The 22,369-nt window shown below is 40.1% G+C and overlaps 1 protein-coding gene across 1 annotated transcript in view; it reads right to left on the bottom strand.

Moving 5' to 3' along the window:
- The window catches only part of DLGAP1 (DLG associated protein 1), a 632,647-nt gene that overhangs the window by 4,596 nt on the left and 605,682 nt on the right, over positions 1-22,369 (bottom strand). Inside the window, exons 10-12 of the mRNA XM_034762696.1 lie at positions 15,817-16,238; positions 6,405-6,496; positions 2,245-2,397 (exon numbers count right to left, since the gene is read on the bottom strand). Coding sequence (XP_034618587.1) covers positions 2,245-2,397; positions 6,405-6,496; positions 15,817-16,238 — 667 coding nt within the window. The remainder of the gene's footprint in view (positions 1-2,244; positions 2,398-6,404; positions 6,497-15,816; positions 16,239-22,369) is intronic.

Raw genomic sequence — 22,369 nt, 5'->3', positions numbered from 1 at the left:
CATTGAGAGAACAAACACTAATCGTCACTTTGGTAGCCAAAGATACATGGTTAACAAAGAGGAAATTTATATATTTTTATATATATAAGGATGGCTTTAGAAAAAGTGTGGATTCAGTTCTGAATTTCAGGCAGCTATAAAGTTTTTGTCAAGTCAATTTAGATTGTCTTTTAAATTACATCCCCTTCCAACTGTGAACATGGTTTCTGAGAGTAGGGATTTTATTACTACAAAGATTCCATTCTAGCCTTTAGTTTGCTTTCATGTTGATCACAACAGCCTTCATTACTTGAAATGTAAAGCCGCCTAGTTGCACTTATTCACACTTTGATTTTTCTTCTACATCTAAAGATTAATCTATGCTGTTTAACAAGGGCCCAAGGGGAGGAAGACAGAGGCAAATATCAATTCCACAGAAAGTTTTCATTCTTTCTTTCTTTCTTTTTAAATAAGGAGATGAACAGTTTAATTTAAAATCACAGTCAAATGAAACAGGAACAGAGTCAGTGTAATTCTTTAAAGTGCATAACCTCTACCTTCCTATAGTAGATTGTAAATACATACGATCCTTTCTTCATTACTGCTTAACTTCTTTTAACCCTTTATAGTCTTCCTTTTGGTGGGAATTCCTTGAAATGTTTTCAAGAAAAATGAAAGGGATATTTCTAGTAAAACTCTCTTTTCTTCATGCTGGAGCCTGGACACATTCTTTTGCATTAGAAGCTAATGAAAAATGGTACATTAGCACGTGCGCGCATGTGTTTGCAGTTTTACAGCTCCTTCTCAAGAAAGACATATTGAAAAATAATTACCTGACTTCTGTATCATGGCCTCAGAAAACAACCAAGGGCCACCCCAAATAAAACACTAATGGTAGTCCTCTGATGGTTTGGGATTAACCTGGAATTTAGCACTCCGAATTCAGGAACAAAGGGCATGATTTTTTAGTCTTGTTTGGTGGGAATAGGATGCTAACAGAACTGTATTTCAAACCTTCCTGCTGGAAGATTTGTGGAAATTTGTATTATTATTTGTCCAAAAGAAAATGCCACTTTGCTTGTCAGCAACAAGACAGATCAGAGCTATTTTTAGGGGCAAGTAATCCAGACATCAGCGTGGGTCACCCAGATGTATATATTACTTGAACAAGGGTATAATACTTTGTCTGTAAATGGTGCACTCCTTGCTCCCTTGACTTTTTGATGTATGTTATATCCCCACCTATGTGTCATATTCATCAGCCAGTGCCCACTTCTGAGCCTAATGAAGCTAATGGAAACTCAGCTGTAGAATTAGATGGCAGCAGGAGCATAGCGTTAGATTGTAAGTTCCTCTGGACACAGATGTGGCTTTAAGTGTTTTCTGTGAAGTTTCTAGCTCACTTATGGGTTCTATAAAATAATCGATTATGATAACAATAGTTTTGGAGAACTGTATTGTGGCTCACCCAAGGTGCTGTTTGACCAGCTGATCAGCTGTCCTGATGGTAAGGATTAAAAATAAGGATACGTGCCAAACCAGAATGAAAAAAGGAACGTGGCTCACACTTCGAAACCTGGTAGTCTCTTTATGGCAACAATGGAAAACTCTTTTAAAAATAATTAACAGTGCTACAAATGATTTTTGGGCTATCTTGGAAAAATAACATTACCAGCAAAATGAACCCAATTACAAGAATTTCCATTTAAAAAACAAAAGAAAGCAAACAAAAAAGAAATGGCATGGAAAGATTACCATGCAACTTGCATGAAGTTTGTTTTTAGCTCAGTATGATGGCAGTTGGTTATCACTGTACTTATGATCTGGTTACCAAAGTCAGTGATGATTACACTACTTCCCTAGTTTTCTCAATAACAAAGCCTAGAGTGTGCAAGTAAACTGAATTCTTGCTATATGCAATAATATGCACCGTAAATGTGATTTATTTAAATTTAAGAATCAATATATTTGGCAGTTCCTTCCAACGACTGATCATCTAGTATGATTAAATGTAAAGTTGAACAAAGTACTGTACTACATTCCCATTATCCAATTCACAAAGACAGTTTTGGTTTTAAAATATGTCTGAAACATATTACAGATAATATCCCAGATGATTATTATGTAAACATTGTTATTACAGTGAAATGAATCTGATATGAGCTTCATTGCACATTTTTAACATCTGTACGCAGAGGACTATTTAATTTGTCCAGTATTTGTGCAGGGTTTTAAATGAAGCATACAAAATCTACATTGTTCTACCTTCTTGTCATGAGGATCCATCTGTTTCCAATTATTGGCCTTTAACTGATGAAGTTCATCAAATTTCATACTAATATTTTCTATGGACAACTGGAGCATATCCCAAAACCCTGCTAAATCCTGGGAGGTCGGCCTTGGATGTGCATTAGGATTCTGTACAACAGAAGAAAAAAATATTTTGGCTTTAGTATCTTCTAATGTAAAGCATTTGTGCAAATGGCTATGCACCTCACCAGCAAAGCAGTTTACTTAGATTCAAATTATCAATGAGATACTTAGAAGGAGTTAATACAGATGAGAAAGAACACTTCTTACTAGTATTTTTACTTATAATAACGATTTAGAGCTAATTTCTGACAGGTGTGCTTCAGAAAACCTGTGCTTTCCCCTGAAGTCAGTGGCCTCAATTCTGGCTACCCATCAAAACATGAGGAAAGGTCCCATGTCCCTGTCCAGGAGCAGCAGAGTGGCACTCTTCGGCACAGCCCAGGGGTCTAACATGGGTGAAATCCTGGCTGCACTGAAATCAATGGCAAGACTCCTGTTGACTTCGCTGGTGTCAGGATTTCATCCCACATTTCTGCATGTGCATCTACTGATTCAACAGGGCATTAATTCACATTCGTACAGTGCTTCAATATTATTAAGGACTTTGAAAATAATACAGTTTAAATAAATGTACCCTGGACAAATTATTTATATTCCTGGCAAAAATAATCTTTGCAGAGGGAAATATATGGGGACAGAAAATATGGATGCATGTTAACCGTACTTTTGCAGGACACTCTTTTGGGGAGAGTTATATGTTGAACCAGAATCTGGCCTTTAAAATTTTACTTGTGCCACTGGCTCATAAGATTTTGACCTTCCAGTTAAATGCTGCACACTGCTCTGGTGAAGTTTGTCTGAAGGATCTCTTTAAATGATTTAAATAAAATAGACTGTTGGATACACTGGTTTACAGTTTGATTTTTCATTAGTGCTGAACACCCACAACTTCACTTGAACTTGAAATAATGGAATCTCTGTGTGCTCAGCGCCTCTTCAAATCAGACCTGTCCTGACACCCAACAATTCTGTATGATAGCTGGCTCGGTTGAGATTATGGTTTTATGTCACGTTGTGTTAACATATCTTTCTCCAGCAAAAAATAAACCAAGTGTTGGTTGTGAAACTGTTTCCCTTAAAAACAATGAGGAGTCTTTGTTTTTAAGGGACTAGGACCTTAGAGACTAACACATTTATTTGGGTATAAACTTTCGTGGGCTAGAACCCACTTCATCAGATGCATGGAGTGGAAAATACAGGAGCAGGTATAAATACATGAAAAGATGGGAGTTGCCTTACCAAGTGTGAGGTCAGTCTAACGAGACAATTCAATTAACAGTAGGATACCAAGAGAGGAAAAATAACTTTTGTAGTGGTAATGAGAGTGGCCCATTTCAAACAGCTGACAAGAAGGTGTGAGTAACAGTAGGGGGAAATTAGGTTTCCTCTGCCATCTTTTCATGTATTTATACCTGCTCTTGTATTTTCCACTCCATGCATCTGATGAAGTGGGTTCTAGCCCATGAAAGCTTATGCCCAAATAAATGTGTTAGTATCTAAGGTGCCACAAGGACTTCTCATTGTTTTTGCTGATACAGACTAGCACAGCTACCACTCTGAAACCTGTTTCCCTTAAGAAATTTCTACCACCTCATCTTTTTCATAACATCAGAGAAGTGTGATGCTTATCCCACCAAAGCATTGACTGTGGAAAACGAAGTAATCACATAGAAAGGATAAAGGTTATAACAGGATTCTTATTTCTTGACCATTGACATTATTAGATAGGCAAACTGAAATAGTAACTTTTACATACACAGATACGGGAACAAAATACTTTTTCATTCTTCATGTTAATAAGAGAAGGACTAACTCATGCAGAGCTGATTTCCGTTGCATCTTGCAATTTAGGCAGATTTCTAATTTAGGTCCTGATCCTCTGAGGTGCTGCTTCATCTCCCTTTGCCTTCAGTGAGAGCTGAAAGGCCCTCAGTACTTTGCCACAGGATTGAGCCTCTGATTACAAAATAGAGTTCAATATGGAGTTTTTACAGTTATATTCTTCACTTTAAGGCCCTGATCCAGCTCTCTTTGAGAGACTCCTAATGACTTGGATGAAAACTGGGTCAGATGCTGAAAGCAAATGTCACATTAAAATACACACTATCCCATAATGTCAACTTGGCATGGTTTAAAAAGTGTTTTTGTAACAATGAAAAACAAAATCAGTTTATCTGTAATTTGGAGCCACGGCAGTCTTATCTCAGTCTGATTGGATGTTTTAAGAAGAGAGCTTAATAACAGGATGGCTAGCGCAGAGGAAAGAGAGCCATATGTTCTGCGTTCCATTCTCTGCTCTGTCCTGAATCTTTCTGTGCTTCAGATTCCTCATGAGTAAATTTGGGATAATTGTCCTTATCTACTGTCCAATGGTGAATCATTAAATATTTGATAACTGAGGGCTCTTCCGTTTAGCAGACAAAGGTATAACAAGTTGAAGTTGAAACTAAATAAATTCAGACTAAAAATAAAATGAAAATGTTTAAGAATGAGAGTATTTAGCTATTGGAACAACTTATCAAGAGTCGCGGTGGATTCTCCATCACTAGACATTTTTAAATCGAGATTGGCCATTTTTCTAAAACATATACTATAGCTGAAACAGGAATTAATGTAGGGAAGTTCTATGGCCTGTGTTATACTGGAAGGTCACACTAGATGATGACAGCGGTCCCTTCTGGCCTTAAAATCTAAGAATTACCATATATACTCGTTCATAAGCCGAATATTTTTGGTAAAAAAGTGACCCATCAAAGAGCGGGGGTCGGCTTATAAATGGGTCTACACCAAAATGTGATGATTTTAAACTCTATGGAATCATTGAATTGAATATCTAATACATTGTCATTTTGTTTACCCGGAGCATCTGCAGGCATGGAGCCCCTCATCTCCCATTGGCTGGGAACGGCAAACTGCGGCCACTGGAAGCTGAGGGGCTCCATGCCTGTGAACGCTCCAGGTAAACAAAACGTCCAGGCCCACTAGTGGCTTACCCTAACGGGCCAGGAGCCAAAGTCTGCCAACTCCTGAAATATAGGTTCGGCTTATGAAAGGGTCATACAGTTTTTGCTATTTTTACCTAACCATCATGGGGGGTCGGCTTATAAATGAATGGGCTAATGAACGAGTATATACGGTAGTTTAAAACATGGTTTGAAATCTTTGATAAATGCAAAGTATTATCAACATTTTAGGTATGTGGTATACAATGTATTGTGCGTTATTAGGGATAGGCAAACTGATTCTGAGAAATTAAGAACTTTCTTTTGCCTTTTTGGAGATTTGGAAGAGTTTGGTTAGCTTCAATTATTCATTATTTTTTATTTTTGAATATCTATATTTCCCTGGTTTGGAGGCAGATGGGCGAAAATTATAATAATATATGGAGATATACCTATCTTATAGAACTGGAAGGGACCTTGAAAGGTCATTGAGTCCAGCCCCCTGCCTTCACTAGCAGGACCAAGTACTGATTTTGCCCCAGATCCCTAAGTGGCCCCCTCAAGGACTGAACTCACAACCCTGGGTTTAGCAGGCCAATGCTCAAATCACTGAGCTATCCCTCCCCCCACAATAGATATTGCTTTACGGTACATCTGTCCAACTGAAAGCAAGCAGCACTGGAAATCCCATGAGAAAGTGTCATCCCACAAGATTTCCAGTCCAATTTTGAAGACTCAAGAGGTTAACTCAGTTTTGAAAAGCATCCAAACCTTTGGGTGCTTATCTGAAAAGAATCCAAATTCCAAGTGTGAAATCCTGCCTCTGTAGAAGTCATTGGCAAAGCTCCCATTGAATTTCATCCTAAGCCTTTTGAGTTTCTCTCTTTAATTATTATGGGCCTCACACTGATCTCCCACTGTTTTTACACTGGTGTAACTTGATTAAATTCAATGGATTTACATTGGTTGGAGGAATCAAGCCCTTTATTGGAATAAATAGCAGGTATTCTAATCTAAAAAAAGCTTTATACAATTTAAGGCATAGTGACTCAGAGTAAATTCCTTAGCAATAACAGATGCACAATCATATCTATAATAAACATTACATACCAGGTTTTCTTCACACAGTTCTCTGAACTGGTAAAATTTCTGGGCCATGAGAAGCTGTGCACTGCCCACTGCAGTTCGAATTTTCCCTAGAACTGACAGGAAAGCAAACATAAGTCAGCACCAGTTACACCCTGGTTAGATCAGCACTAGTTAGACCAGTGCCCTTCTGTAGTGACTGAACCATATACACCAATGAGGAAGTTATGGAGTAAACATCATTCATTTTTTAAAAGAATGTTACCTCTGACTCATGCATTCTAGAGCAGCTGATAACAGTTAAGTCCAAGTGTACACTAGAAAAGGTTTGCCAGGATAGTTATACAGAAAGTATTTTTCCTGGTATAGCTTATACGGGATCCCCAAATAAAAACATTGGTGTAACAGGATTCTCTGCCCTTTTAAAGGCCGGGGGATGGTGATCAGCCAACCCTGTTTGATTATCAGACCCAGTTGGGAAGGAGCCAGGTCATACTTACAAAGGGCTGAGAGCACTCAGTTGTGGGGAGCTGCAGGACAGAGACTGGCTCTTGTGACTGTCCCTGGAGCAGAGAGGCGTAGAGTGAAAGGTCTCTGGACTCCTGAAGCCTGTGTTGGTCAGGGGAATAGCTTTGGTTTGAGTTATTTGGTGAATTTTCTGTTTGAATTAATAAACCGTGCAAGCACACTTCTATGCTGTAAAAAGCATCAAAGAGTCCTGTGGCACCTTATAGACTAACAGATGTATTGGAGCGTAAGCTTTCGTGGGTCAATACCCACTTCGTCTGACAGATCCAGACTAACACAGCTACCCTTCTGATACTTCTATGCTGGTATAACCACATCTACACAATAGCTTTTGCTGATATAGAAATGTTGTGAAAAATCACCTCCCTTTCTGACACTGTTATATCTGCCAAAGTTTCTAGTGTAGACCTGGCCTCACATGCAGAACGGTGAAGAGCTTTCAGAAAGTGTTACAAATGTGTAATTAATCATGTGCCACATTGGGGAAACACGGCTTCTACCAATACCTCTGCTGTTTCCCTCAGAAACAGAGGGCCCAGTTCCTGGGTCTGGCTGACTGCTGGCTGGAGCTGGCCCTAGGAGGAGGGAACAGTGGCTCTATATCACATTTACAACCTCCACCCTGGTCCTAGGGCCATCCAGAGGCTTTTTCAGTCATCACTGCAACTTCGAGCAGCTTCAGGGCTGCTCTCAGTCATCCCCAGCCACCTATGGCCCTAACTGGCCATTTCAGTAGCCAACACTCACCAGATCATAACGGTGCTCCATGCCATGCTTCCCCCAGCTGCGTCTACTACACTGGTGACCCAGAGGAAGGCAGCAAAAGGTCACTATGGCAGCTTTGCTCCTCTTGGCGATTCCCGCACACTGGTCAGTTAAGCCAGCTTTATGGTCTCTTTGCACCATCAGAGTGGTGCAATGAATTATAGTAGACCAGAGAATCTGGCCCATAGTATATGGTTTTACAGCAGTCTGGATGAACTTAAATTGGTATTTCCACTTGACTAATGAAAGACATGAACAACATTCGTTCTTCTTTGATTCGAACCATTATTATTATTAAAATAATTATTGTAGCGCCTAGAGGCCACAACTAAGATAGGGCCCGATTGTGGTAGGCAGTGTACAAGAACATAGAGAGCGGCAGTCCCTGAGGAGCTTACAGTCTAAACAGACAAGACAGACAACGTGAAGTAGGGAGAACTGAGGCACAGAGAGGTGAAGTGACTTGCCCAAGGTCACGTGGCAGGTCAGTGGCAGGACCCAGAATAGATCCCAATTCTCCTGACTCCCAAGCCGATGCCCTGTCTATGGACCATGCTAAACCCCTATAAATTCAAACACAGTGTTGAGGAGAGCTCAAAGGGGGAAAATCCCTTCAGCACTTTGGGGTTGTAAAATCCACAGTAAAGAACTCAGCCCATTCAGCACAGGCCAGACTTTATAGGTGCACTACCAGAGCACTGCCACAAAATCATTTAACACTGAAAGACTATTCTGGGTATTCACAAACACAGAGAACAACCGAGTAGGGACAAAACTAAGTTATGAACTGAAGTAGGCTTAACTGAAGCCAGGTATACAATCATAGCTCCATGTTTTACCCTTTTAAGGCTGGTTTCAGAGTAGCACAACAACTTAGCCAGGTGGAAGTAAAGTTGGACATAGAATACACTGTAAATGTAAAAGGAAGAAGGGTAAAATAGTCGGGAGTAGAGTGGGGTGAAAGCCTTTTATGATTCTCCCTTCAGAGCGCTTCAGAAAAGAACGCCATGCACACACAAGCACAGTCCAAGCCTTCCACTTTGCTCCCAGAGCTCAGCGCTGCCAGGAAACAGCTCTGAACTGGAAGATTCACTAAGTGGAATGTTTTCAGCACGTTGCACCGGGAATTCTACTTACAACTGTCATTATTGTTAGTAAAGGTTGCGTGTCTAATTCCCTGCACACTGTGCTGAAAATGCACCCCTTGGAGTGTCTAGTCATTTATGCAACCCAGTGTGCAAACCACTCAACTGAAAGGAACTTTCAATGGTGGGGAGGAGCTACTTTGAGAGCTTTCATGTGGTTCCCATTGTTATGAAAACTCTTCCCACTGTGTATATTTCAGAACAGCTGCCTCATCTGGAGCCTGGCCATCTGATGCTTCACAACACAGCCTAGGAGTTGAGAGCGGGGAAATGATCCCTCAACTTTTCAGTAAAAAGTTAAGATAGAACTTTATCTATTTAGAACTTTGGTTGCATGGAGGTAATGTTGAGAGTCTGTTTAGAAGTGAATTTAAAATACACTTTTGGTGGGGGATGGCGATGCACCCCTTCCTTTTTGTTTTTAAAGAATACTTAATAAGTTTAATATTCTAAATTATCATTAGATAGAACTGGGGGGAAAGGAAGTTCTTACCCCTGGCTGCCTACGACTGGCTAGTTGTTTAAAACCTTTACCCCAGCTGATTGTGAGATGCATGCTGATGTTGTTCTCCATTGTTATCACTTCTGCTGTAGCTCTTGCTGTATCTAGTCAAGTGTCACTGATTTTCCTACCCCTTGAAAACAAGCAGTCCAGTCAACAAGGCCAACCCTGTCACAGAAGTTTAAAAAAAAAGACTTCAAACAAAGCACGTGAAAGACTGAAAGGAATCTCCCCAGAAGGCAAAAGTCTTCTCAAAAGCTAAATACTGCCTTATAATACTTGTTGCTTTTTGTTTTCAAGGCAGCGTACCCATTTCTCTGACTCAGTCAAAATCTCTAGTGCCAGAAATGGAAGGTTAAGGTGTACTGTGGTAAAAGAAATAAAAACACACTTGCACTTATCTGGCTAAAATTCTGAGAGGCTCCATTCTTGAACACAAGTTTGGGGACAAATACTAAGTGAATAAGAGAAAGTGACAATATATCAGAAAATGACTGACGGAGTCTTAAGCAGCACGGGGAGGTGAGTGCAGGAGGAAAGTAGTATATATTAAAACATTAAAATTGACTACTTTAGTTCATAATGCTACAAACAAAATTTACAAAGTAAGCAAACAAACAATCCCTCCTGTTCATTAAATCCATCAAGACGCAGTCATAACAGACCATAGCAACCATATACTTCTGTTCCTAATAGCCTGGACCTCCCTCCCCTCATAAATCCACTTCTTGACCTTGCCTATGTGGGGAGAATTGCCCATCATAGCTATTCAGAAAAAGCTATCCCACCATAGTTATTCTGGTATACTTTATTCTGGAATAACTCCCCCATGTGGACACTCTCTTCTGGGAAAAAGGTGATTTGGCAAGCAAAATAAATATTTTGGAATAAAATCACTTTTATTCCAGAATGAAGTGTCCATGTGGGGGAGTTATTGTGCAATAGCTATAGTGAAATATTTAATTTGGAATAGCTAAATTGGTCAATTTCCCAGATTACACATGCTCTTAATCTGGTATATTTGCAGAATGGTCTAGTACATCGAGCACTGGGCAGGGACTCAGGAGACCTGAGTTTTATTTCCATCTTGGCCATTGGCTGCTGGGTGACCTTGGGCAAGTCACTTCACCCCTGTGTGCCTCATTTTCTCTCTCTGTAAAATGTGAATAATGATGCTGACCTCCTTTGTAAAGCGCTTTGAGATGTACTGATGAAAATAGGTAGGTATTATTTAAAGCCACACAGACTATAAACTCTTTGGAGCAAGGACCATCACTTCTAATGGTGCCTAGTACACATTTTGGATGACACACAAATAAACGCAGGGGTAGAGGAGGGAAAATGCAACACCCCCACCTCCCCAAATAAGACAAAAAGTGGAGTTTGGTACATCTTGAAAGGAGTTTGCCTGCATATGTATCAAAGGGTAACAAGAAATAGAAAAAAGTGATGAAGAAGTAAAATTGAGGTGATGTGAAAAGTCATAATATGATGAGTTTTTAAAAAATATTATTTGAACTCTAAACACCAGCCAAACTCTTTGCACTTCGATTATGATGGATCTCAGTGTCTAACAAAGAACAAAGGAACCCCACTTTGGGACTGTGGTTATAAAATGCCACATAAAATATGAACACCTGATGTTTACAGTGTTGTTGTAGTCCTGTTGGTCCCAGGATATTAAAGAAACAAAGTGGGTGAGGTAACATCTTTTACTGGGCCAACTTCTGTTGGTGAGAGAGGAAAGCTTGCCTCTTGTACCAACAGAAGTTGGCCTAATAAAAGATATTATCTTACCCACCGTGTCTCTCTAACACCTGACAGTTAGTCAGGGGGAACCAGCCGGATAACAGAAGATAGAAGACTGGCTGACTACAAGGATGAGCATCAGGAATAAGGGGAGGGAAGAGTGGCAGAAAATAAAATGGACCAAGACTGAGGTTTGTGTTGCAGATGTTAGTTGTGCACTGTGCATGTGAAAGAACCTTGCCATAGAGATGGTACAATCCATTTCCCAGCCAGGATGGACCAATATTTAGCCTATTTGTGTTAACAGACTTGCATTTAAATAACTCAAAGCATGACAAAAGCCAGGAAATTCAAAGTTAATGCTAACACTCCTGTCCTTAGTCAGCTATTAAGGAGAAAAGAAGCTGAATGAAACAAGTTAAGGACAGAATCTACAACCTTACACTGAGTAGCATTTATTATTGTGAGTGATCTCATTGAAGATTAATGGCACTATCTGGATGAGTAAGTGCCACTTAATATGAATAAGCATTGCAGAATCAGGCCTTTGGTCCTTTGATTTACCTGGTTTTTATTAGTGTGACTGACAAGTTTTCTAGTTATTGTATTTTGTAGCCTGCGGATATTTCCCTTTTCTTTAAATCTTTGTACACTGGCAAGGATAACATCTGGGACCTGGCTCTTCTGAGACTTTGGGAAATAAGCTGGTGTAGAGGGAACTAGTCGGGGAGAAGAGTTATAGAAAAGCAGAGTTCAGGGAAGAGCCAGGGAGCTGTAGGAATAACTGATGATTTTATTTGCTCATAATTAGGACTACAGGAATACATCTGAGGGACAAGGAGAAATCAATGTTTAGTTTTATTTTCTCATTCATAATCACTTGCAGAAAGAAGAGTCACTCCTATCTCACCCCAAACTTTCCTTCCTTAGCTTCACATTTCATGCTTTGTTTAAAACAAATTACTAAAACTTTGCCAGTCCCACATTAATTTATCACAGTTTGTTGCCTTTGCTTAGCCGAGACCCTAGATTTGAATACAGGGTTACTACAGATTTGAGGTCAACTTTTATGTCTAGGCAAGCCCAAAGGGGTACATGCTAAGTGATAAGATTGATGATGGGCACAAATTTTGTAAGTTCCTTTGTTTTCTTTCTTAGTCTTTAGTTTGTTGGGTCTGACTCATCTCTCCATTACACCAGTATTACACTGTTGTATACACCTGCCTAAAACCCAGGACTTATGGTGAATCAGACCCACTGTTTGCTTTGGATGGTCATCTGAAAGTTTATGAGTCAATAAGCTACACTACTTCACACAGATGAATAGAAATGTTTCTTAAGATTAATGAAATCAAATTAATTTTCAAATTCCTTTGAAACTCTACGTGAATTCAGTAAATGGCCCAAGGATTGTAGGAATGCTTTTGTTTGTACCCACAACCAGCTGCAAATGTGCCTTGAGATCATATTTCTATTGATTAATAGTGTGAGAGTGAGGCTCTGGCCCATTGATGTAAGGTTTGTCAGAGTTTGTTGTGTTGTAGGGTCAGTTAAAGGACTGATACAAAGTCAATTAAAATGAATGGAAAGAATCCCATTGACTTCAGTAGGCTTTGGATCAGGTCCTTAATCCATGGTTAGGTTTGCATCTTTACTTCCAACTCTTTCCTTTCATAAAGAGAAAGCTCTAGAATCATTGCTGAATTCACAAAATAGTAAAATATGCTGAAGGAGTATCAGGTATCCTGACTGTAAGAGTGAGTATACAACAATAAAGTGATATGTAATCTACTACATATGCTACAGTTTTATGAGGAAATGTTTTCAGATAAAACCAGCAAATTTCATACAATAAGTAGTTTATGACAAGAAAGCGGGGGCAAAGACATATTTATGTATACTGGTATTTCTCCCTGGAATGACTGAAACCCTAACCTGTGTTTTTATACACAGCAGTAGACTTCATTCCTAGCTAGAAACATTCAGTCCCATCTGGTAGATTCATTCCCAGTTAGATAATACCAAACGTATCTATGTAACATACAAGCTACTGTCAAATAGCAGCGAGCCGTCTCCCAGAGACAGCTGTTTCACACAAGGGCTGCATTGTCTGAGAGAAGCTTGTATCATTTTACTTCAAGTGCTGAGGGAACAAGCATTCTGTCAGCTGCCATGGCATTGAAGAAACCTCGCTCACTGCAGATTTTCATTATTTTGTTATCAGGCCAAAAACACACTGCAGACTGTCAGAGTTGAAGGTTGAAAACAAGAGATGCATTCCTTGCTCTACTTACATTTTATCAATTACAAATTCCCTCCTTCTCTGCAGAGTTTATGTGTGTGTGTGTATATGAAAAAGACACAATTTGCTTCTGAGTTTCCAACAACAAGCTTTTGTTCTCAGCATGAGTGAGCTGGCTACTATGGCCCTGACCATATGCTTTTATTTGGCTTCAGGTAGAATAGGAAACTGTCCTTCAGTGGAATGTCAAACACAATGTCCACAGGAAGCAGCTGTCACATTCAAGAATCGCAGATGACATCACAAAGAAGCCAGTAACTCACTAATGGTTGTTAAACAAGGTTGCCCCTTTTCCCCCCTGTAACCTCCACCAAAACAAGGAAGCGCCAGTTAATAAAGAGGCAGATAAATAATCTGCAGGATATGTAAAATGTAATTTATACTGTACATGGAGGCAATAGTAGAGCCTACATAACTCCTACCTTACTCACTCCAAATTAGAATTTTTCCACGGATTGCTAAAAATTTAAAAACGTTATAACTAAAAAGACAATGAAATACATCAACAAAGTTCTCACTAAAAGCTGTGTATAAATTAGCCTTATTAAATTCAATTTCCCCACTTGCCCTAGATGAGTAATTGTTTTGATGGGCAAGTAAAATATCATTAGATTTTTCCATTATCATCAGTCATTATGATAACAAGCAGGCAAGTATATTTTGTGATTGGACTGATATTTATTTTTCCCATATATGTATGTGTGCACACACTTTTCACTATAACCCCCACAGCCCAGTTCATGGGTTGTATCATCTGCATACCTACAGGGGGTAATTGTTCCATTCTGGCATGTGTCCTGTGCAAATAACACTAATAATATACATTAAAGATGAAACCCAACCAAAACCCTGAATCCAAACACACCTCAAATTTGGGAAGTTTGGATCTGCTGTTGGAAGTTGTGGTTTGGGCAACAGTTTTTTGGATAGGTGGAATGGGTAGTTATATCCTATAGTTAAGGTTTTGGTAACACTTTGTTATAACCCATTTTCAGTTGTTTACTATCTTGCCAAATTATAACCATTTGGTCTGAAATTCTCCATGGTTGGTTTCTACATTAGGTTAAATAGTTTCAGTAACAATAGTTCAGCCATTTCTGATAATGAGGCTAGTGAAAAATAAATAGGTTGCAGTATGAGTGTGCCAAATCTATGTGTTATGTGCCTTGTACTCACAATGTTGTGTAACATTTGCATGTGCAAAATTAGAGGCCACATTCTATTTATAAATGCAAATGTTACACAACATTGTGAGTACAAGGCACATAACACATAGATTTGGCACACTCATACTGCAACCTATTTATTTTTCACTAGCCTCATTATCAGAAATGGCTGAACTATTGTTACTGAAACTATTTAACCTAATGTAGAAACCAACCATGGAGAATTTCAGACCAAATGGTTATAATTTGGCAAGATAGTAAACAACTGAAAATGGGTTATAACAAAGTGTTACCAAAACCTTAACTATAGGATATAACTACCCATTCCACCTATCCAAAAAACTGTTGCCCAAACCACAACTTCCAACAGCAGATCCAAACTTCCCAAATTTGAGGTGTGTTTGNATGGTTGGTTTCTACATTAGGTTAAATAGTTTCAGTAACAATAGTTCAGCCATTTCTGATAATGAGGCTAGTGAAAAATAAATAGGTTGCAGTATGAGTGTGCCAAATCTATGTGTTATGTGCCTTGTACTCACAATGTTGTGTAACATTTGCATGTGCAAAATTAGAGGCCACATTCTATTTATAAATGCAAATGTTACACAACATTGTGAGTACAAGGCACATAACACATAGATTTGGCACACTCATACTGCAACCTATTTATTTATATAAATAAATATATATATATATATACACACACACACACACACACACACACACCCCTAGTGTGTGAGGGTCACAGAATATGGGGAGCCTGCAATATCTAGAGGACCAGCTCAGTGGCCGGAAATTAGCTGTGCCACTCCCATTTAAGATAAAGTTTATCATATGAGGAGCATTTATCCAGGAAGCTGTGACTCTTGACAAGCATGACATATAGTGTAACCCCGAAAAATTATTTCATATGCCAATCCATACACTGTGGATGTACAGTATATCTAAATAAGGCCCATGTATGTCATCTATACAAATGTACACAAGACAGCTTAATTTCCATCCACAACCTCTTAGGAACATGGTATCCACGGAAACTATTATGGCCTGACTTTCAGAGCTGATGAGCATCTGCAGCTCTCAACTTCAAATGGAGTTACAGGTACTGGGCACTTATGATAACCAGGCCTATCATCTGATTATTGTACAGATAAATGGCAAATGGCCTTATCAAACCTTATAGGAGTCAATGGAAAGAATCCTGCTGACTTCAACAGGCTTTGGATCAGGTCGGAAATGACTATTTCTAACAGTGATATTATTGTATTCAGTTACTTACTGTCCTCAGGTAAGTTGTTTTCCTGTTCTTCTCTCTCCATCTGTTGGCACCAGCCCTCCATACGATCTCTTTCTGCCTGAAGAAGCTTCAGAAACCAGTGCCCGTCTCTGTGACAAACTGACCTTTGAACAGCCTCCAGAGGATCTTCAGTTATAGAATCAATCCAGGGATCCGGAGGGGGTAAAATTGAAGGATCAAAATCTGTATCAAAGTCGTCATCTACTGCACATGCATGATAATGGTTTCCTGACCCCTGTATGCTAACAGTGGAGGTGCTTGCATCTCGGGAATATTGTCTTGATATTTGCCCAGTGCATGTATTGTCCTCCTGAGGGTCCAATGATATTTCAAAATTCTCATGGAAGTCCAGGTCTGCTTGCACAGCTGCTGTTACACTATTAGATCGAGTAAACCTGCGGAAGCTTCAAAGAACATAAAAACAAAACGCTTAGTGTTAAAGAGATTTTCCTAGACAAACATTCCAATGATAAACTGGAAATACAGTAAAAGATGATATTCTAAGATTCTGTCTCTCCTTGCAAAGACTGAGGGAATGGCTGTCCCTGCTATAGATTTTAAATAGAAAGACCGATTTATCTTGTTCATAATATTTATCAGCATAGATTTTTTTCTTAAAACAAACATTTCCTCCTCCCCCCCCCCAAATTATGATTTGAAGTTAGCATTTGTGATGGTTTTTGGATTGACAGGCCTGGAGATTAGGCCAAGATTTTCAAAGCTAACTATTGACTTTGGGTGTCCAATTAGACTAGACACTTTAAAGGAGCCTGATTTTCAGAAAGTGTTGAACTTCCATTCTTTGAATAAGACTTCCTTTAAGATGTCTCAAGGTGGGCATCCAAAAACAGAGGCAGCCAAAAGTATTAGTCGCTTTTGAAAATCTTGGCCTGAAGTTCTCTATGCACTAAGCAGGCACAGTCAGAGAAGTGAGAAACCATGCTTCCCCGGTCAATATTATCACCCGTAGATGCCAGGATAGTTCAGTGTCCATGTACATTCAGTCCTTGCCTCTCTGCTGAGATTGCCAATAAGCTATGACCACCAAATTAATTACAGAAAGCATTTTTATGACAGTGTGGGTAAGGAAAAGTATTTTCAGCATAAATATTCTATATGTTAATTTCTAATTTACCTCAGTTATGAATAGGTTAATTTACTTTTTCACAAAAAGACATTATTGCAAACTCTCATAATTGTATTGCAAGTCTCACAATATTGTTTTTTAAAGGGTTTCTGGGATTTTCTAATTTCCTCCCTCAATATCACAATCTTCTGCCCATATCCGTAATGGCCGCCATCTCCCATTACTGTCAGCAGGACTAAAGCCACAGGCTACCTGCAGCAAGATGGTCACCATGTCCTAAGATTTGTAGAGGACAGTGAAATTTCCCTCAGCAAAAATGGCCTTCGTCTCCTATAATTTATAATATGGTTAAAGCCTGGCTCTTCTGAGGGAAGAAACAGCTGTTTAGTCAGCACGTAAGGGCCAGACAGGAGATGGGAGAATATGGAGATACAAGGAGTGGGACTGTTGGGGGAGGAGGAATGGGGAGTGAGTTGCGGAAATAGTACAGGAAAGTATGGGGAGTCAGAGAAAGGCCAGGGCAGTAGGCAGACTGAGGCTAAGTCTATACTACATACGAGTATTGATGACGTATGGCACACGTAGCTACACACGGCAGAGAAAAGCAGGCTGTGTTCACAGTGTGGTGTGTAGCTACACATGTCAGTGAAAGACTCTAGCAGCCTAGAGGTAGCAGGGAAAGGCTTCAGCAGCTCTCTGCCACAGGAGCCTTTCACTGCAGGGAGGAAAAGGGTCTGGCCGGGGAAGGACGTGGGGAAACCCCCCACTACAGCCTTTCACTCCTGCAGGGAAGGGCACCAGAAAAAGCTGGTGACTCTTCCCCTGCTGCGCCTCTGCCAGAGTATTTTCCTGTGGCAGGGAAAGACTCCAGCAGGAGGGAGGCAGTGGGACGCTACATAGGTGAAAATAACAGTGTAGAGAGGGAGGCACAGCTTGGGCAAGCAGAGAGCTGTGTAGGGTATGTACTCGATTACATACCCACAGCCTTCTCAGGCACGTCTTTACTTGCCTAAGCCGTGCCTCACCGGGTACATTGCTATTTATACCCATTCATGGGGGGCCTGCGCATATGTACACTCTGCACTCCCAAAAGAAGCATGCAGTGTAGACATACCTTGAAAGGGGATGCAGCAGGAGAGCCTGAGGGGCAGGAGGCAGACAGAGAGGGCACAGGAGAGTGTGAGGGGAAGAGGCAAACTGAAGGGAACAAAGAGGCGCATAAGGGGCAGGAGGCAGACTGAAGGGTTGCAGGAGGAAACTGAGTGTGTTGCAGGAGAATGTGGCATGGCAGAGATGGTGAATATGAGCGGTTGTAGATTGTGAAGAGAAACAGAGGGAAAAATAGGGGTCAAGTGAATGTTGTGAGTAGGTGAGGTCTGGAGACCTGTGTGGGAGCACAGAGGAAGAAAGTAACTGGGCAGCTGCCTAGCTTACCTCTTTAGGGAGGAGAACAGAGAGAGGTAGATTGATGAAATAAGTAAAAAGGATAACATTTAAATTAACATAATTAGGCTTCAGAGTGAACATCCACCTGCAATGAGTACAGTTCATAGCTCTCCACACTGCTAATTCAGGCTGTGTCCAATTGTGTCTGTCTGAATCTGCATTAGTTTACACTTGGTTCACAGTCTGACAGTAATCTCTGCAGCCATAAATCCTTTTGCACAGCTCCAGTGAGGCAAAGTAGCCATAGAGCCCCACCCCCTTTATTAGCCAGAGCTAAGCCAGGTGTACAGCTGCTCTATTGTGGGAGAAGTGCAAAGCAGCAATAGTGTACTGGTGAATCCAGTCCTTAATTTTGTTTAATGTAAACATCGATTCTGGAGTACAAGACGGCAATTGCCTCCTGCTCCTCACTCCCTTTCAAAGAAATTATCTGCTTTCCAAGCTACTGTCAGCTAGTCCAGTTTGAACCCTACCCTTCGAAGACCACGGCTCTATTTTCAGGCCTAGCCTTCTACAGGGTGGGACTGCTGGAGAGGCACTAGGCTGGATTCAGACCTCATTTTCATTTGTTCTCATTTACATTCTCTTCTTATTACTCCACTGAAGAGTGAGTCCAGATTTACCATATGTAACTGAGAGCAAAATCTGGTCAAGTGTATTTAATCCCTGGTGGAGTGATGGATGGGAGGATGTAGGGGAGAATCTTGCATCATTTAATAGTGACAATCCAGGCAGGGAGCCTCACTGACAGACTTCAAAGAGAATCCTCTTTAATCCTACTGGAGTAGAAGAATAATGGCTATTGATATGAAGCTTTGAGAGAGGCACAACACAACAAAATGGGAGTTGGGAGGGGTTCCTTAATACTAAAACAGACTCAGGGATTATGCAGGAAATTGTTAATGATACCAGTTGTCTTCTCAGTAAAACAGATATGTCATATCCGCATCTGTCAAGTTTATTATAATTATAGCGACTTTTTTTTACATCATACAACATAATGTTTCTAACAAAACAGCTGCTTTTATGCACTTGCTTTGAAAAAGGTTGTTAGGTGATGCAAAAGTCAGTTATCCAATTAAAGTTTTACACGATAGGCTCCATTTGCACCGACAAACTACAAAATATGACGTAGACAGATCTCTTCAGTTTTAGGTATTTATTTATTCTTTAATAAGCAAAACTCTTTCTTCCCATTTTCTCACTTTATATTTCTTATTACTCCCCTCTTCCTGGAGTGGCCACCAACACACACACACACACGCACGCACGCAAAAAGAGTTCCCTTTTAGTTGTTCAGTCAGGAGCCACAGATAGCAGGAAAATAAAAATAAAAAAGCATTCCTCTTCTAATGATAATTAATATAATGGGACAGCAATCATGGGGGAAAGCAATTCCTTTAATATGGACAGCACATCTTCTCCAGGCCCCTCAGGAGGTCTCTTGTGATTTCACCACAGTTTGCATGTCTTAGGGCTTGTCTACACTTACAGCGCTGCACCAGTGCCACTATAGAGCTTAGTGAAGATGCTCCTATGCCAACAGGAGAGCTTCTCCCATCAGCGTAGGTACTCCCCCTCCTCGAGATGCTATAGGTATGTCAACAGGAGAAGCCCTCCCATTGACATAGCCCTGTCTACACCAGGGGAAAGGTTGGTATATCTATGTTGATCGGGGGTGTGGATTTTCCACACCCTTAAGCGACGTAGTTATACTGACATAAGTTGGTAGTGTAGGCCAAGCTTGAGTTAAATGCTAATATGCTTCTGTCTTAGCATCTGTGCGAACTGAATGACTATTTGAACTGCAGTTAACAGTCTGGCTTTCAATACACAACAAATCCCACATGTGAAAACATCAAGCTCTGCTTACCAGGACGATGTATTGCCAGAGGCATCACATTTTAAAACTTTCAGGAGTACATCCTTCCTGTTTTCAATATGAGCTGGTGCCACCAAACACAGACTCTGCTCAACATATAAAAGAGAATGGCCTAGTTTTGCTTGCCTTTGTTTTTATCTAATAAAACAACGCAACGTGCTTGCCTAACCGACTATTCTTGGCACTGGACTGAGTAAAGGTATCTGCCTTCAAAAGAAAAATGACTTGTCAACACAATACAGCATCAGCTTAGAATTAAATAACTCAAAGGCTATGTCTACGCTTAAACTGCCACAGCTGTACAGCTGCAGCTGTGCCACTTCAGCATAGACACTCACTACAGCAATGGGAGGGGTTCTCCCCCTTTGCCATAGTTAAGCCACCTTCCTGAGAGGCAGTAACTAGGTCGACGGAAGAATCGGTCCGTCACTAGCGCTTCTGTCATCCGACCTAGCGCTGTCTACACCAGAGGTTAGGTGAGCTTAACTATGTTGCTCAAGGGTGTGGATTTTTGACACCCCGAGCAATGTAGCTGGGTTGACCTAACTTTTTAGCGTAGACCTGGCCACAGAAATACAAATGAATTGAAATGAAAAAGCCTGTAGATGGAAGGCACTGCCTTTGTGCTCAGAACATACACCTATACAAACTGCCTCCGCTAATGTTTGTTTATTCCTGAAAGTAACTTCTGTCCTCCAGCCATTTCAAAGATGTTCTATTCTTACAAATGACTATCTGTATCCAAAACCTCTCTGCTTATTTAATTAAAATTCCATGCTGCATACATGACTGCACTACAGCAATACAAATAAATAAATAATAATAATCTAACAACAACAATAATGCAGGAGAGTTTCTACAGCTAATGTGCAAAGTTTACAATGTCTTTACGCATACAGAGCATTCACAAGTAGTTAAGTCTGTCTGGAAAAAAATGCTTTTGTAAATTGCTGACTGTTAGAATAAGGATCTAAAAACATGAACTCATGGACTTGCCTCTTCCCCTGCTTTTAGATTCAGTGCTTTCATGCTCGTTTGTGCCCTGCAGGCATAAGGTGTAATAATTACAACTTTGGAGAACAACAGCAAATATCTGGCCTAAGGTGCAGAAAACCATGAAACTGCAGACTGGATAAACCAGTATGGGGCACAATACAGTGTCTGTTCTGAACAGCAACAGCAGGGTCGCTCGTTAGCATTCATCTCTCTGCTGCTTCTTTGTGTTTCTTTTGAGAAACATGTTTACATTTCTACTGCAAGAGGTTCCAAAGCATCTTACAGATGTCAACTCACAAAGGCGCTTCTAATAATTTCAACTGGCTTCATTATGTACCTATTGGTTCTGTTGTTTCTTGTATTGTGCTTGCCTGCCAAGGTTATGGTGATGCTAACTAAAAAAAGCAAGTTGTGGGAAAGGCTAGCAGATTCAATATAATTGATATGCGTGTATTGTAATGGCAGGATCCTGAACCATATATCTTCAAGATTCATGTCAAACATAGGTAATAGACTAACGGGTCTCTCAAGTTATGGAATCTTTTGTTTGTAACTATCTTTCGTCTACTCCTCTATTGCTGTTCTATGTTATTATGATCTTTTAGAATTGTTCAATGAAACTTTTTCCACTGACAGAATAAGTGGGGACAGACAATACTTCAAATCAGAACCAAGTCAATATGAATCTTAGCACCATAGCTCAAGTATAGATTGGAGATGCCTCACCTAAAGAGCTAAGATTTGAGAAGTTTGACTTGCAACAGAGAAACAACAGACTACAAACATAAAACAATGAAATCCCAATAATTTGCGTTATTTTTATGTTAAAGCAACACAAGCAGGAACCCATGGAAGTTTGTTTTAATGTTAATGCAAGAGCATCTAAGCTAAATTAAAGCCTAAAGTGAAAAAGACAGCATAGGAAGGATTGTGCTCCACAAACTCACAAAAGCCAGAGTAAAAAGAGGGCTCGCTTTCTTTTTTTCTCATAGCATTTACAGTGATTGTAGACGTCTTGGTCGATTTTTCACATTTTGCTGGAAACATTTTGCTCTGTAATTTAGCCTCTTTAGAATATGTTATTGTTCTATTTTAGCCGGTTAAAACCCCCAAAACCAAAACGG

This window comes from Trachemys scripta, chromosome 2 (genome assembly GCF_013100865.1).
Source record: "Trachemys scripta elegans isolate TJP31775 chromosome 2, CAS_Tse_1.0, whole genome shotgun sequence".
NCBI classification, from domain to species: Eukaryota; Metazoa; Chordata; order Testudines; family Emydidae; genus Trachemys; species Trachemys scripta.
Note: the sequence above shows the minus strand (reverse complement) of the source record. Positions and strands in the feature narration are given on the sequence as shown.